An 18,692-nucleotide genomic window follows, 5' to 3' on the forward strand; every position below is an offset into this window, starting at 1 on the left:
TTGCAGATGCAAATTTTCTAAATAAATATTTTTTCTTTCTTAAGCATGGAACAACATTTAAGAAATGTTAAAAATGTCCAGGTTCTTGTCTATGCGCGCCCGGCTACCAGGGGCTACGATGCGAGGAGCCGTGCAAGTTCCCGCTGTACGGCGACAACTGTGCCGACACCTGCGACTGCCTCAACAATGCCACGTGCTCGCACGAGACCGGACAGTGCCAGTGCGCGCCCGGGTGAGACACCGCATGTTACTAAGCAACTCTGGCCCCAAGATATTGATACCCGATGTTAGAAAACATCGAAATTTTATCTACTAACATCGATGTTCATCGAAAATCAATGATCATCGGGCATCTCTACCCCAATAACAGTGGATTACATGAAAACAGTTAGCGTATAGGAATAAAGTCGCTGACATCCGCAAGTATCCAGCGCGACGTGAGGACCAACCTGTTACCGCATTTTAAAACTGCTATTTTGTAAAAATAACATTTTTTTAGTATGCTGTAAAAGGATACTCAAACGTATTTAATTAAATAAGGAATAATATTGTATTGTTTAAAATTGTTCTGAAACTACTCCCTCTTGTAGAATTTTTAAAACATAACAGTGTTCTCTGGGTTATACATATAAGATAGACACAATCTATCACGGAAATACGTAACGTAAATATATGTAATGCTATAATATATTTATTAACAATAATTACTGTTATATTAAAGAAGTTTCTTATAGGTTTGATGGCCTAAAGTGTGATCGGCCGTGTGATGGCAGGACTTTCGGATTAAAATGTCGTCAACAATGTGACTGTGAAAACGGTGCCCCTTGCAACCCTGTCAATGGTTAGTATAAAAAATATTTTATTATATTTTAAAACGATTTTATATTCAAAATTTTAGTTTACAACACATTTTTTATTAAAATTAATGTCATTTATTCATATCAATTATCAAGTCGACGGCAATTAGTCGTCGTACGAGTATATTATACATAGAAATCGTTAGTCTTTAAAATATCACACATTTCTCCTTGTCGCTCCATTTATAAAATTATGATAAAGCATATCGTTTAATATATTTATACATTTGCCGCTTATAATAATAAGGTAGTCTAATTATATTATTTTTATACGACCATACGTTTAATGATATTTGAGTATGTAATAAAAGAAATCATAACATGGTTTTGTTTAATACATCAAGTTAATTATAATGTAATTAAATTTTTGATGATATCGAATTAGCAATTTACGAACGTTAATGCATCAATTACGCTTGTATTCTATATTTAGGTGACATGTGACATAAACGTTTAGTGGATAATAACTTTTTCAATTTCTTCCTTCAATTAGTGTATTATTTGTGGCTAGCTCAGGCACAATTTTGATTTTATAATTTCCTATTTTCGCTTGCATTCCGCAAAAGTTATGAGGTTCAAATAAGAAATATATCGCATAACAAATATGGTTTTATTAATATATTTCAGTTTCATTTAAAACATATAAGAGGGAGGGAGATCTCTCTCTCTCTCTTTCGAGAGATAGTAATTTTTGGTCATTCAACCAGGCGAGTGTCTCTGCGGTCCCGGGTTCGAAGGCCGGCGCTGCGAGCGGCGGTGTCGCACGGGCTTCTACGGCCAGAACTGCTCGCTGCCGTGCGACTGCTCCGACAACGCCGTCGGCTGCCACCACGTCACCGGCGCATGCGTCTGCGAGACTACCTGGCGAGGTAATGTTTGATTATATATTTATAAACCCCGACACAAAAACCTCTTTTATGTATATACTTCCATCAAGTGAAAAAGAGCTGATGAATTTCAAACGGCTAAACATATTTTCGTGAATCATGGCTAAGCATATCGAATCATCCGTTTTGGAGGTACGATGTAACAGGGTGACATACAGATACACACATACACAGCACGTCAAACTTATTCCTTTTTTTGCTTTGGGGACTAATAGAATATTTCAATATAAGATATGATTCTGACAGAAAAGTATCCAAAAGTCAACAATTGACTTTTCACCGACTACTTATACATGACAGAAATCTTATACTCACATAGTCAGTAAACAACACTTTTGTTGAACATAAAATGTATAAAAAATTAATATTATCAATGAGATTTATTTTAGTAATAGCCGTATTTATAATTATGAATTAATATTCAAATATTTAAATTTAAACTTTGCAACTGTATTGTAAAAATAGGAAATGATAAAAATATATAAATGTAAGTAATATTGATTTTTATACAAGGTTAGCGTTTGCGCGATACTTTTTAATAGACCGGAAAAAATTTTCTTGTCTGATGTTGGGTAAAAAATAATGTAACGGATACTGTTCCGCTACTTCATTTTATAATTTGCAAAAAAGATGTTCTTATTATATAATTTGAATATTTATAATTACTTGGATTGTAAATGTGTACAATAATTTGTTTTTTGTATAGACTGACGCTACGTACATATTTATTTATGGTGCGGGAAAATACAGGACACATCAATTACGATAAGCTTTTATTGTTTGCACAGGATTCATTTATTTGTGGTTTCAGTGGCTTGTGTTTGAAAAAACTATAATATTAAACTTTATTCATCATTATAATACATTAACAATACAGTCACAACAAGATAAATGTGTTTTCCCGTAATATTCTTGCTAGGCATTGTTTAAAATGTAGTCTTTTTTAACCGAGTTCTGTAAGAAAAGGAGGTTATCAATTCGAGTATATTTTTTTAATAATATTTTTCCCGACAAAATTTCATCTTACATTTTATAGATATAAACATTTTATTTTTGACTCATTTTATGTAAAATAGCTAGTCTAGTCAATAGTAGTTTTATTTCTATATCTTAGAATAATAAGAATATTCTGCTAAATATCATACATTTACATACAGGTCTCACGAGGAAACTGGGTTTGTATGGTGAATGCCTTTTTTATACTTGTTTTTTGTATAACAGATGTTTTAAGGAATACGTCCCTGTACGATACTACATGTGACAATGGAAATATGGCTTCCTATAAAATAATTGTTAATGATTTACCTAATGGACACCAAAATCCGGTGTACATTCTGAAACGGGAAGAGGATATAAATAAAGTAATAAATATTCAAAATAGCGTATTAAATATGCACGATATATCAGATAAACCCTTACCAAATGAGCCTTATAGTTGTTTTTATTGGGAAACTAGTAATATGAATATAACACATTTTATATCATCTTTACAAGAAATCGTGAATAAATGGAATGTTTATAAAGGACAAGTATTGCTCATCGTAGGCAATACAGAAGATATAATGCAAGGAAAATTTGATTCATGGACTTTGGATTGAAAACAAAATGGAGGCATTACTAGAAAATATTAAACATATTAATAGATGTTATCTTTTTCCTGTTTTTATTTTATTTTACATGTATGTAACTTAAAATAAATTAAGCTCATATAGATATATTATTTTATTACTGTATTTTATTTAATCTAATTGTGCACTATAACGTTATTCCCATTTCTTTATTTTTTAGTCCTTTATTTTACAAGGGTTGCCTGGAAGAGATTGCTTGAAGCAATAAGGCCGCCTTTGCATGCATTTTATAAAAATATATTGTTTCTTTTTCTGTTATATGTATTTTTGTGTGCAATAAAGTTTTTTCTATTAAATTTTTTTTTCTATATATTTAAAATGATGACTTTATGATATTGCATTAATTATAACATAAAAATACAAGTAATTTGCATTCAACAAAAAACGCCTTTCACTTGCCAAAATAATTCCAATGAAAAATGAGAACGAGATGCATTGAACAGTAAACATTTGATGTATTTAGTAGTATTTATTTTTTTATGACACGTTTTTAAATATTTTTATAAGATATTAATTAATTGATTATTAATCAGTCACTCAATTGTAAGAAAATCTTAACACGATATTTCGATCAAATTCTTGTTGTTAGAATTGCCTGTAATTTGCATGTATGATCCACATATATTTTATATATTTTCATAGTATATTCATTCATTATTACAATATTTTTTTGACTTGATTATTTACTTTAAAAAATGTATAATATAAATATGTATTTGTAGGCGTTCGCTGTGAAAGCCAATGTTCGGAAGGATACTTCGGGTCGCAGTGCTCGGAGAGGTGCCCGTGCGCCAACAACTCGTCGTGCGACGCGGGCAGCGGGCGCTGCGTGTGCGCGGCGGGCTGGCGAGGCGCGCGATGTGACGAGCCGTGCGAGCCCGGCACCTACGGCGTTGCATGCAAGCAGGCGTGTCCGCAGCACCCGCTAGGTATTACACTGAAGTACACTTGAGCGCGCCGGTAACACAAACAGATGTCCAACTTAATATATTCAATATTATGCATACGACTGTACATGTTCTTGTGCGGGGTTGACTTTCGGTTGTGTTGTTGCTTGTCTCACAAACTTCGAGTCGTGCCCACGTGTCATGTCGACGAGTTTCAATGTCAATTCTAAGAATATATATTATGATACGTACCTATTGTCAAGTGACGGTTCTCTTCTTGTCTGTTGTAAGTAATAATTCAGAATACATTTTCCTGTAATTATTATCAAAGTACATATTTCAGCTGTTAAAGTTCTATTAATGTGCAGAACAGTCATAAAAAACTTTGTTTATAAACAGAGATTAGGAAAGAATGGATTTAAACATTTGGCTAGAATAACAGAATTTATAAACTACTCTCAATAGAGTAAGTGAGTCAATACTCAAACACGGCTTCGCCCGCATAAATTTAATATTATATTATAACCAAATTATACGTTTTCTTTTATATAAATTGTAAATTTTCATTTAAACCACAAATTTCACATTTTGAATATTACTAATAGTAGAATTGAATTTCCATTTTTTCAGGCAACGCCACATGTGATCCTGTGACGGGCAAGTACACATGCCCCAGCGGTTACACTGGCGTTCGGTGCGAGTACCCGTGCCCGCTCGGCACTTACGGGGAGGGATGTGAACAGAAATGTAATTGTAAAAATGGCGCCGACTGTCATCATGTAACTGGTAAATAAATGTGTAATAATGAAAAAAAGAATCACTTCTAAAATATGTGGTTAAATCACTTCTAAAATATGTGGTTAAAATTATAGTTTGGTTTTTTATAATACATATTTAATACTGTTTGTAGTTGCGCTATGCGTTATGGTTCGTTTAGCTGTAAATATGGAGGTTATAAGTTAGATTCTTTGATTAATTATTTTTATTCCCCTGCTCAAATCAGAACGCGGTGATAAGTTTTCGCAATATGTCGAGTCTCAACACTTGGTTCCCTCTGCATATGATACATGTGGGGTAGTGTTTATAAAAGTATGTGCCTCCAGGCTCGTGCCAGTGCCTGCCGGGCTGGCGCGGCGCGCAGTGTGGCGAGGCGTGCCCGGCGGGCTGGTGGGGCGCGGCGTGCTCGCAGCCTTGTCGCTGCGCTCGCGGCGCGCAATGCCGCCCCAACGACGGCTACTGCCGCTGCCCTCCAGGGTTCGACGGCAGCTATTGTACGCAGTGTTAGTATGCATTTTTATTTAGTATGAAAAAATTAAGCAGCACAACATTTGACTGTAAAAGCGCCGTTTGTGAGTTTGATGTTGTTGTTTGATTTTAATTTCTTCGCTGTGGTAACGAGGCAAACCGCGGCGTTGACGCGCGTTATCCGCCACAAAACATACAACGCCTCATGAATAGATCCTCAACTGCTACTTAAGATAATGAAAGGAACCTAACAATCATTTTTAAATACTCATTCAACGACATGATAGTAATTCATCGACATATATTTTTTATTTTGACAATATGGCCACTCTAAACACATACAAACATATGTAGTTAATAATAAACACATTCCATTTCTATACCTCGCGCTGTCGGGTAAGGAGGAAATAATCTAATATTTTTAATTCCACAGTCTGCCCCGAGGGCTACTACGGCGACCACTGCATGGAGGCGTGCAACTGCCCCTCTCAGGGCAACTGGGCGTGCGACCCCATACACGGCTGTGTGTGCCACCGCGGGTTCATCGGTGACCACTGCGACATACACGCCAGTGACGCAATCGTGGTTGAAGCTGGGGGTACATTGTTTTATTTCTTTTTACGGTTTTTCGTAACGAGACCGCTGTGACGCAGCGGCAGTGGCTCCCAAGCGTTCTGACTACTAAATCATACAATTTTATCGAGCTACAACTCACTAACTGATCTTACAGATTATTGTTAAGTTGGCATCACTGTGGGGAAATTAAAAAAAAACCGCCGCTTAGATATTAATATTAAGAATGATTTTATCAATTCAATCTAAGGCGACCGTTTGTGGGTTCGATTCCCATTCCACAATAATAGAAATATTTCTATTTCTTCGCTAAGGTATCGAGGCAAAGTGTGGGGTTGAGTTCCGCCACTCAATAAATGCAATTTATCAAATATTTTATACATAACTTAACAAAATGTAAAATAATCTCATTGTTTAAATTTATTTTGTACGCGCTAGGTAACGGCAATGCAGGTCTAACAGCGGCTATGGTAGTGCTGGTGATAGTGTGCGCGACGGTGGCGGCGCTACTCCTCTTGTACTACAGGAAGCGCGTGCGCAGTCTCAAGCGGGAGATAGCGCACGTGCATTACACCGCCGATCCTGCCTCGCAACCTGGTATAATATAATATATTGTCTATACATTAAGTTCGACGAGTCGTGGCCGCCCTGAAGCTTATTGCAGATTTAATTATATATTCTTTTGTAAATTTTCGATTACTTTCACAACCATGACATATTTGTATTCTTGAGAAGAAACACGTCGATTTGTATAGGTCTAATTTACGATAAAAATTGGATACTTCCGAATCTCTTTTCAATATTTATTGCAAGAGCCAACTGTATAATTTGATGATACTACAAGTGATATACAGTTGTTTCGGGATATTAAGCAAAATAAGCAAAATAATTCATTCCTCATCTGTCATTCGTAACGGTTAGACGTTCAAACTCAAACGGTAGAAGACAAAAAAGGATAATTATGGCAAAGTGTACGCATTGCTCTAAATTGATAGCGAAAAAGAATCCGGGACTTGAATGTAATAAGTGTAGTGTTATAGTGCATGCTACAGCGATATGCTCAGGACTAACAGCGAAACAACTAAATTCTCTGAGATCAGCTGAAAATTTGGAGTGGACGTGCCGTGACTGCTCACAAAAATCACCTCGAAGAGGCTCGTTCATTACACCACAAGAAGAAGTAGAGGACGACGAAGAAGTACAACAGCAAAGCTACTATCCATTCGACATGAAAAAACTACTTAACGATCTAACAACTGAAATAAACAAAATAATTAAAAAGGAACTAAGGGAAACAAACACTGCTCTCCAATATTGCAGCGAGAAAGTAGACGAATTTCTCGAGTGCATGGAAGCTTTCAAGGACAAAGTAAAACAACTAGAAAAGAAAACCATTGATTTAGAAAATAAAAACAAATACAAAAAACAAAAATACAAATCTACCGACAATAAAATTTGTGCCTTAGAACAACGTTTAAATGAGTACGAGCAAAAAGAATTAAATAAAAATATCGAAATAATGGGAATACCTTATCTAGAGAACGAAAATTTGGAAGAAATATCAAACGCTATAGCGAAAAAATTACACAAAAACGTGGCAGATATAAAAAAAATCAAGCGGGTACCGACGCCACCTGGGAGATTAGGAAAATTAAAATTCGAAATGTATGATGAAATTAAAAGAAATAATTGGATTAAAGAAGCAAAAACGACTCAAATTTACGTTGACAATATACTAACCACGACAGGCAACAAAGAAATGCATGGACATATTTACATAAGAGAAGAATTAACTTACTATAACAGAACGCTTTTATGGAACGCTAAACAAATATGTAAAGATAAATTTAAATTTGTATGGTGCAAGGAAGGGAAAATACTGGTAAGAAAATCCGAAAAGAGTAAGATTTTTACTATTAGAAGTGATGAAGACCTGAAGGAACTAGTGAAGTAAGCAAGTGACCTTTATTCGATATGCCAATATATATAGTGTTGTTATTAAAATGGCTTCTAGTATAACATTGAATAACATTACAGAGATATATGACTGTGTAGATATTAACGAATATTTTAAACATGTCTCTAAATATAACTGTAACTTGTGTCCACATTAATATAAGGTCGCTTATTAAAAATTTTGTCTATATAGAATTAATTGTCGCCAAGGCGAAAAGAAATATAGATGTTTTAATATTAAGTGAGGTAGGTATAACGGAAAACCTCAGTACACTATTTTATTTGGATGGCTACACTATGTATACACAGCTACGTAGTGGTCGCAAAGGAGGTGGTATTATTATATATATTTCAAAAAAGCATAAATTTAAATTAAACAATCGCGTTACTAAATATTTCGAATGTATCACTGGGCAACTAACGACACCCTCAAAGCGAATTATGTACCTGTGCGCTGTGTACAGGCCTCCATCGTATAGTGCGTTACACTTTATCCGTGAACTAGGTAGTATATTAATTGCTATACCAGATAAGGATCTACTTGTTTTGGGTGACATGAATATAAATCTTCGCTCATACAATAACATCCGTACGCAATATCTTAATTTAATGAGTGAGAATGGTCTTGAGTGTGCGATCTCCGATTATACTAGAATAGAAGCTACAAAAGACTACACGTCCAGAACTTGCATAGATCACATCTTTCTGAGATCGCACACACAAGACGCGGTCAGCGCGGCGGTCGCAACTGTACTGGCAGATCATAGACTTACGATCATAACCTGTTTAGAACCAAGCAATATACAGGCTGTTTCTCAATATAAAATAAAATTTGATAATAACATTATACAAAATGAATTAAAAAACGTTAAATGGGAGAGCATATGCAATACGGATTGTCCGAATACAATTTATAAAGAATTAAAATTAAAAATATTACAATGTTATGAAGCGGGAGAATATAAAGTAAAAATAAAAAATTCTAAACGGAATAAACAAAATTGGGTAAACTTTAAGGTTGTAAAAGTATGTAAGGAAAAAGATAGTAAATTCAAGGAATGGAAAAATGATATTAACAATAGGATATTAAAACTTGAGTATACTAAAATAAGAAACAAATGTAATAAAATTATACATCAGCAAAAAGACAAAAGTATTCAAAATGAAATCAGATTACATAAACACAATCAACGAAAAATTTGGGAAATACTTGATAGAATAACAGGTAGAATTAAAGAATCACTAGACAGTGTAATTTTAAAGGCCTTTGATAGTGATGCTACTAAAACAATTGCCGATAATTTTGCTTATGAGTTCAATAATAATATTAAGAATGTAATCTTGAAATGCAATACTCCACTATTAGACAAGAATTTATACAGACACGCTACAAATATGTCGATGAGATTTAAGAAAGCGGAAAAAAAAGATATATGTAAAATTATAAATAATATTAAAACACAAAAATTTGCCGGCGTTGATAATATAAGACCCCTCGATATTAAGTGTATCTGTACAAAAATCACACAAGTCATATGTAAGTTACTCAACACAAGTGTTCATTCGGGCTCTTACCCTAACGAACTAAAAATTGGAATTGTTAGGCCAATTTTCAAAAAAGGATGTAAACAAAATTATAATAATTATCGCCCTATTACAATTTTGCCCGTAATAGATAAAATAATTGAAAAATTTATATCTAATCAAATACACGAATTCTATAAAAGTAATAATATACTAGCTTGTCAACAATTCGGCTTCCAATCCAATAAGAGTACGACACAACTACTATCCGACCTAACCGACTACGTTAATGCAAGCTTAGATAAGAAAAAACACGTTCTAATGGTATTCATAGACTATAGTAAAGCCTTCGACATCCTGCAACATAATATTTTGATAGAAAAATTAGAAAATACAGGCATTAGAGGACCCTTGCTGAGATGGTGTGAAAACTACTTAGCAAATCGAGCATACGTGGTTAAAATAGGTACCGAATACAGCGAAAAAGTTGATGTTACTGATGGCACAGCTCAAGGTTCGGTATTAGGCCCCCTTCACTATCTGGCATATGTAAATGACTTGCAGCATGTAATAGGTAATTGTCAACTGTTCCAATATGCGGATGACACTTGCCTCGTGGCAGCAGACACAGACATTAGGACAGCTGTGGAAAATCTTCAATGCGACTTTAATATGATCTGTAAATGGTCACATGACATAGGTCTAGTAATAAACCCACAAAAAACAAAACTGCTGCATATATGCTCAAGTCACAACAGATTTTTGGGCGAGTACGAAATTATATCTCACGACCACGATTGTATGCATCGTAATAGTATGACCTGTAACTGCAAGGCCATTGATCAAGTTAAAGAGCATTTATATCTAGGGCTTATTATAGACAACAGATTTAATTGGGATAAACACATCGAATATATATGCAATAAACTACGGCTTATTACAGCAAAACTTTATTTAGTGCAAAACAAACTTCACTTCAAAAATAAATTACAATTATATTCAGCTTTAATGGATAGTATAATTTCATATGGGCTTAGTAGCTACGGTCGAACATTCAGAACTCATCTCAACAAAATTTATAATATTCAATTAAAAACACTTAAAATGATTGCACCATCGTCAGTAAGACAAAAATTCTATCACAATGAACATAAACTTTTCGAGTATTGCAAAGTATTACCAGTACAAGATAAAGTGAAACATATTTTACTTAAAGAAAATTTCTTTTATTACTACAGAAATTTCAAAGAACACAAAATATTAACGAGATCGATTTCAAATAATACAATAGAAACAACTGGAGCAAACAATTTTTATGGTAAAAGGACAACAAACTATATAATCCCAAGACTGATTAATGAAATACCGAAAACCCTCAAAGATAAAATTACTACACATAATATAAAATACAAAATAAAAGATTTTTTCTTATCAAATCATTAAAGTAAAACAATATAAAATAAATATTTAAGAAATGAAACAAAAAAATAAATAAATGATAATATATATTTTTTCTTATAATAAAAGTAACACACTGTAGCACGATATTTAAAACGTACGCGTAGTAACAAATACGCATCTTTTTTCAACCTACCTCACAATCACATTTTTATTTTTTGTTTTGTTAGTAATTTTGTTTATGTTTGTGTTTGTTAAAAATATTTGTATCTTTGTATAGTTTTTATGTTTTCTATAACTTAATGTACTTAGGAATGTGCAGTGGTCACACAAGCCAAATTGGGCTTAAGACCGCGAAGAATAATTAATTTTAATGTACTTTGTTATAAATAAATAAAATAAAATAAATAAATAAGAAGTTCAAAAATAAAACTTAAAATTGAAAAAATAGAGTTATTACTTTTTTGTTTTAATTTTAATCTTTTTTAATCCACAAACGTCGCGCTTACAGTCACACGTCCTTGCTACTGCACCAAACGGTGTTATGAATCGGTGGTATAACAATTATTTTATGTTATTATTAAAAAGACTAAGACAATCCTTAACTCGCAATTCCAAAATTCGTAAAATTTGAAATAAATGTTTTTATAGTCTTCCCCTTAGCTCCCTTAGAAGTGAAAATAATATATTTTGTATAATCTAAACAGACCAACAACACTTCGACAATCCAGTGTACTCATTCCAAGGTGTCACGCGAGGTGACGACTCTACCACGTTGTTGAACAACGCTACACAAATATTTAATAACTTGGGATCGGGAAGTAAACTTAGCAACACAGCTATGGAGAAATTGAGGATGACTGCCTCCAGTTCTAATGGAAGTAAGTTGTTCTGTCGTAAATATTAGTATATTTTAATATTTGTGTTGAGGGCACTGTTGAAGATTATTTTGAGAATATTGTAAATTATCTAACATACATGTAAAATCATCTTTATTTTACTTCTAATGAGCTAATTTATTTACTTTTAAGGTGCCTATGATCCTCTGTCGTCTCTCAAAAATAAAGATGCGGATCTCACCAACCCTAACTTATACCATTGTATTGATGAAGACAACAAGCTGGATCACGTCTATGATGAAATTAAACACAAAGAAGGATATGGTATGTTATCGCATATAAGTGAAGCAAGTTCTAACTGTGGAATAACACTTTGAAAATATGAGACGGCCATGGAATTTGGTACAGTTAGAGTTTATATTGACAATTGCAGAATGCGTTAAATTAATAAAATAAACACACACTACCGTGTTATGTTTGACAAGACGCACTTGTACAAAGGTGCATACACGATGCGATGGCAACACGTATTTGACACGTTAAAGGCTTTACTATTTATAATGATGTCTATTATACTTTTAGCAACTCGAAAATTTTAGGTTCAATTGTAAGAATATAAAAAACCGACCTTTCAATAGAAAAAAAGGAACCAAACTTCTACACAGCAATATTGTATATACAATTTTAGAACATAATATATATATTTTTTTGCTTTTAGAAATGGAATATGATCACCTGAATTACACACCTCCATCCAACACTTGGAAGCCACACTACCAAAGGATGAATAATATGAATAACGGTGTACCTGCGGGGTCTCAGGAGAACGACTTGAGTACTTCTACGCCCCCTATCCCCCCTTTACCTAAACTGCACGGACCTCCCACCGCGCCCCTCACTCCGCCTGCGCCACCCAAAAGAGAAAACCCACCTGAAGAAAATAACTCTACTACTAGCTCTTAATGAAATATTTCTTAAGCAAGTTATATGGTCACATACATAATTTCTAATTATAAACCCCCGACACAAAAAGCTGTAAAAAATAAAAGAGGTGATAATCTTAAAACGATTAAACTTATTCTCTCTCTTTTTCTTGAATCATGGCTAAGATTGCGCTCACCTTTCAAAAGAAAAACCTAAAGTGAAATCGGTATATTCGTTTGGGAGCTACGATGCCACAGACAGACATACAGTTACACACATACACATGCACAGACACGTCAAACATATAATAACCCTCTGTTTTCGTCGGGGGTTATGAATATACTAGTATCATCATTATTTTTGTGAAAATATTAAAATTAATTATATTTTGATATGAATTTTAAAAAACCTTTTTGGGTACCTAATTAGTGGAAACGAGTTGTTTTTTGTAGGATTAAGGATTGTTCGAATCTTTAATTGTATAATATTCATATAGTAAATTCAGTCAAATGTGTAGGGATAGCTTGTAAGTGAAAATCTCATTTGTTTTTGTAATTTTAATTTTTTACCTTTTATGTGTGTCATTAAAAATACTTATTACTTGATATTTGTAAAGCTTGTGATTTACGGACAGCAATAATGATATTTAAATATATTATTATATTTACCGATTAATTTAAAATTAAGTATTTTTAAATGTATAGAAATAAATTTTATATTTACTTTTATTAGTATGCATGTATTTTATGCGACCTTGAGGCAATTGTTTAAACATATGTTGTTTTTTTTAAAGTATTTTAACAAATTATTTTCTCATATACACTTAAAAATATATATTATTGTCAAATGAAGACTTGCATGGACAAACATGGCATTTTTATTTTATATGCTTTTAAATTCAATTAAAAAAAAAATAATAAAGGAGGTTTAAATATTGTTAGACTATGCGGGAAATATAATTATTATAAAATATTTTTAATTGATATATTATTATAATAAAAACTAACTAAAATACACTTAAATTTGATATTTGGCTATAAAGATGTGTTCTATACAACTAAAATGCTCAATAATAAATAAATATATAAAATGTTGATTGCTTCATATAAAATATTATTTATAAAGTTAAGTCTGTGTATTTTTAAGTGTGAACGAAAATGTTGTGAGCTTTTTTTTGATATAAAGCTTTAAATGATATATCATTTTTATTTTGTTAAATAATTGAATCTGTTAATACATTAATTTAAAATTGATTTAAAAGACGATGTTCATCACCATTTTGTGTTATACCTTTCCATTATAGAAGTGCGGTTAGAATGACTGAACGCAATGGTCTTGGGTTCAAATCAGGGAAGTCTAAATTTGTAAGCGACAAACTGCTTACATGGATTTTGGCACAAGCAATCTCTTAAATTTTTTATATTCTTATACCAACTGAAACAAATGGATGAAAGTAAAAAGAAAATAAATCAAAATAGAAACAGAAATGATCTTCAAAAATTTTAATGCTTATAATTATTAATTTCAATTTTTAAATAATTTAGTATGTACTTTGAATATCATTATATTTTGACAAGCTTTTGTAGTTTAAATGTTAAAATTGTGGATGCACCTGTCACATTCCACTTCAAGGAAATACTTTTTTTTTTATTAATTTAACAGTTTTAACGTGTTGTAAATGTATAAATTTTATATGACCTTTTTACTTTATAATTATGAATAATTTTTATTTTTATAAAATCTTATGATATGATTATAAGTTTTTAATTCATTTGAACTTGGAGACATCTATAAGATTTTAAATATTATTAACACATTTGGTAGAAATGTGCGTATTATTATTAATTTATTGACAGAAAGATGCTTAATGATATAATTTAAAGGATTTGTAAACGTAATTTTTATGATTACATAGTTTAAAAAGAAATGTAGGAAACTTACACTCACACATCTATCAGTACACATCTGTCCGTCATATATAACGAAAGTTTATAAGTTTATATTTTAATGTCTCAATAAATTTACATAATGTCCCACATAACTTTTGGAATTATAACAACACGATTTTAAACAGTTTTTATTTTTTTAAATCAACTGGCCTATGTCCAAAGTGTTATTGAAAACGAAAATACGAGGTGGGTTTTTATATAATATGTACATGTTTTGTATTGTGATGCTCACAAAATTAAATATTTTGATTTTATCTTTTTTAATAAATAATATCAAATAACATAAAAGTTCAGTCTATTAATTTACTGTAAATGGCTTTAAATATAAACAATATTTCTTTTAGTTCAAAATGTATTATGCTAGTTAGTTTACGACGTCACATGTTCATTCTGCTCTCATTATGTAGAGACAACACAGTATAATATAATTTTGTTATCTTTGAAGAATTGTACACTTTTCTTTTGTAAATATATAAATAAATATTCGTTATTTATTTCAAATTAAAAATTATTATCAATTAAATATTAATATTTTGATCAATTGCCATGTATAAAGTAATATATTTAAGAAAGTATGTATACTTTACGATATCAAACGTATATTTACGGATAATATTAGAAAAAATATGTATATACGAAATCGAAAAGGAGTTGCTCAATGCGTGCCAACATTGAGAAATTTACCTGTGATTATTTCATACTAGCAGCTCTGTATGGACTTTTGTACATCAAATACTAGTTTTAAATGATTAAAATGTTTTTGTTATTCTTCAAAATGTTTTGTCGCTGTATTTGGTAAAAGTTGTCAAAATCTAGTGTAAAAAATTAACTATTTTTCTCCATTATTGTGGTAATGTTAATATGATATAATGTGCGACAACAAGGTTGTTAAAACAAAGATTAAATAGAAAATCTCTACGTATTTGTTTTTTTGATATTTTTTTATTGGTTTTTGTTTTATATCCTTATAAATCGTATATTTGATATTAATATTAAATAAATAATATTTAGAACATTCTGTAGTATGTTCATTAAGTGTTTAATTTATACTACACTTTTAACTTTACTCAATTTTATTGTCTAAATTTGAAATGAGAATAATTTTCATACAAAGTTAATAATGGTAACGTGATGTTTATACATGTAGGTATGTAGGACACTAATTTACACAGTGTGATCACTCTTTCTCTACTGTATTCTATCTTACCTAGTGCATTAAAAGAAGAAAGTTAAGCTTGGATTTTTCAAAATATTGACAATACACATTTAAATAAAAAAAATGCAATATTTTAATCTGTAATTTACATTTTTATCATCATATTAAAAATTTTGGTAGTGTCGTATTCTATAAGGAAAGGATACTTTATAAGGTGGTCTTTAGTATTTCTTTGTATTTTAAAGATAATTTACTATTATAATTATGCATATCATTGTATACTTTAATTGTAACATACATCATTCAAAGTGTATAATACGGTGTTAAAGTAATAATTTATAACTTTAGCAGCTTTTTATTATTAGCTTAAGGATTTTGTGATATAAGAGTATAGGGTATATTGAAATAAATTAATCTTGATTATTAATAATTCTTGTTTTATTTAATTGAGTTCGAACTCGCGAATTCTAGAATCCATTTATTCTAGAGTCAATATTAGTTCAAGTGATGATGTTCGACACAGTCTGTGCAATTCAAACACGCGTCACTTTATACTGTAGTGTGAGCCAATAATGGAACTAATGTCCCCGAATAATCCATCAATTAATGTTGTCTGTTTAGTGCCTAGTTTTGTCTAAGTTGAAGTGTTTTATTATGAAAACACCTGTCATAATCTTAGCTCTGCTGTCACAAGTAAGTTATTTACTCTTTTTGTTGTTTGTGTATTCATTCAGTTTTTATAGTAAACAATTGCATCATGAGCAGTTACCGGCTTGTTGTTTCAGGCGTTTGCTGCATCTTTCTATGATGAGTTACGTGGAGCAATATCGAATGTGGAACGTGGATTTGGGAAGCTAATAAAAGATGTCGTGACAGATGTTAAGGATACTATAGAGTGCACCCTATCTGCAATGGAACAAGTCCTGGTTCTAAAAGGAGTTCTGGATAAAACATCCGCTTACAATTATCGATGTAGAGAGGTTGTCAAGCAGCAAAATTCACATGTCCAGAAAAGTCCATTTGATAGATTTAGAAACTTAACATTTCCATCCAGTGAGTTTTCGTCTAGGCACATATCGATGGAATTAGGAGGTTCTATAGTAAATACAAATAAATCTATAAATGATATCTTGAAGCGACCCTTAGATATAGATAAGACTTATCCGTCTAAAGTATTACACGAAGACACACATCGCCTAGTTGAAATTAGGGATTTGTTAAAAAAAGAATTAGAAAAATTATCAAGTAACGTAAGGAGACAACTAAAAAATAGTTTCATCGATAATAAATCTAATTCTGTAGACTCGCTTTGGAGTGTAATAAAAGCTTTACACGACATACAAAAAACTAGCAATAATGACGTTGAAATTAAAGAAATACGCCACGTTCTGGATAAAATTGTAAACAAATTAGATTTGGCCATAAACCATACCAATAGTGCAGGTGATTATAATATAGATGATATTAAGAAGAAACTACAAGGACTTTCCAACAAAAACACTGATAATCAGTTACGTGGTGATCAAGTGGTACAAAATGCACACGATTCACAATATAAAAACGAAACGACAAATGACGTGCCAAAGACGTCCGAAGAGGCTGCTGAACAAAGTAAGCAACACAATAAGGAAGGAGATAAAATATCTGACAAAAAAGAACCCCATGCCGCGAAGTCTGTATTTGATCTGGACTCAGCTGACCTTGCTGCATTCTCACCATTAACTAATGCAAACTCTAATAAGAAGGATTTAATCGATAATGCAAAAAAAATTATACAAGATAGTGAGCATACAGATAAAGTTTTAAATAAGTTTTTCAAAAATCATAAAGCTAGTGTTGATGTTTTTAGTAATCCAAATTTATTCAATTTTCGTTAATATTGCTTTTAATCAATAATAAATATCACAGGAGTAATAATAAATGTATAAAATAATTATATCAATTAACTTACACTTACAAATTAACTTGCGATCTTGAATTCATTTGATTATTTCACTTACTTGTGATAAAACATGTATTGTATTTTATCATAGAAGGTAGATTCTCGTACTAGTGGTCGCCCGCATCTTTGTTTGCGTGGAATTTATAACCTATGCCATATTACCTTTTTACCACTTACCACCTGTTAGCATCAAAGGCCATTTCATTATTTTTTAAATTTACCTGATGACCAGTTATGGTTTTTCATCATATGTTCCAGATCTTTATGCAAAAGCAATATTTTTTCGCTATATCCCGCACATAGCAAGTTTATTTGAGGAAACGTTGTTCGTTGAGGAAACGTTGAAAAAAGGAAGTGTTCTTCTGTTCCCTTCTTTTCGCTTATAAAAGTTTACTTTACTGATACTTTACTATATCTTTTGCAAAACGATTAAACTACGGTTTCGGCCGAAACTGACGCTAAAGCTGAAGGTCGGTTTCGGTTTCAGTTTCGGCTGAAAACCTTATTTCGGTCGGACAATAACTCAACTCTTAATGCTGCCTACGGTTAGGAGTAATAACCATGCAATAAAAATAATTATTCATGTTCTATTATTTTTTTATATCACCTAAAATTTTATTATAATTTGAGATCAGTCGTCGCGCAGAGGCACAAGCGTGACTCTAAGCGCGACTGGTTGTGGGTTCGATCCCCACTCGAGGAAATGAAGTATTTTATTTAAATTTATATTTTCATTTCTTCGCTCTAGTGTTGTCTTCCGATAGCAAATCAGACCCGGATAACGTGATGTTAAAATACTCGGTTCTCGATTTTATTTCACTTTAGAGGCCATCCAAACTGTTACTTGATGACGTGCCTATAGTATTTTTTTAAAATAACTAAACTTTTTTTTAAACTAAATAAACTAAATTTATAATTGTTATATGA

General features: G+C 31.9%; 2 protein-coding genes across 3 annotated transcripts in view; both read left to right on the forward strand.

The window, feature by feature from the left end:
* The window catches only part of LOC146538277 (uncharacterized), a 31,717-nt gene extending 15,464 nt beyond the window's left edge, over positions 1-16,253 (forward strand). Inside the window, exons 9-20 of one of the 2 annotated variants that reach the window (XM_085186300.1) lie at positions 82-232; positions 735-841; positions 1,565-1,726; positions 2,902-2,928; positions 4,095-4,301; positions 4,890-5,045; positions 5,363-5,539; positions 5,938-6,102; positions 6,516-6,674; positions 11,663-11,836; positions 11,987-12,118; positions 12,513-16,253. In XM_085186300.1, coding sequence (XP_085042426.1) covers positions 82-232; positions 735-841; positions 1,565-1,726; positions 2,902-2,928; positions 4,095-4,301; positions 4,890-5,045; positions 5,363-5,539; positions 5,938-6,102; positions 6,516-6,674; positions 11,663-11,836; positions 11,987-12,118; positions 12,513-12,757 — 1,862 coding nt within the window. In that variant the 3' untranslated portion in view covers positions 12,758-16,253. The remainder of the gene's footprint in view (positions 1-81; positions 233-734; positions 842-1,564; positions 1,727-2,901; positions 2,929-4,094; positions 4,302-4,889; positions 5,046-5,362; positions 5,540-5,937; positions 6,103-6,515; positions 6,675-11,662; positions 11,837-11,986; positions 12,119-12,512) is intronic. The other variant, XM_085186301.1, reaches the window with a different exon arrangement.
* A 51-nt stretch (positions 16,254-16,304) lies between these two features.
* On the forward strand, positions 16,305-18,687 carry LOC146538278 (uncharacterized). Its single transcript, XM_085186306.1, has 2 exons — positions 16,305-16,516; positions 16,609-18,687. The coding sequence occupies exons 1-2, from the start codon at positions 16,478-16,480 to the stop codon at positions 17,698-17,700; spliced, it is 1,131 nt and encodes a 376-aa protein (XP_085042432.1). The 5' UTR covers positions 16,305-16,477; the 3' UTR covers positions 17,701-18,687.
* Positions 18,688-18,692: the final 5 nt, after the last annotated feature.

This window comes from Heliconius melpomene, chromosome 6 (assembly GCF_056956725.1).
Source record: "Heliconius melpomene rosina isolate 202511_hmr_F chromosome 6, ASM5695672v1, whole genome shotgun sequence".
NCBI classification, from domain to species: domain Eukaryota; kingdom Metazoa; phylum Arthropoda; class Insecta; order Lepidoptera; family Nymphalidae; genus Heliconius; species Heliconius melpomene.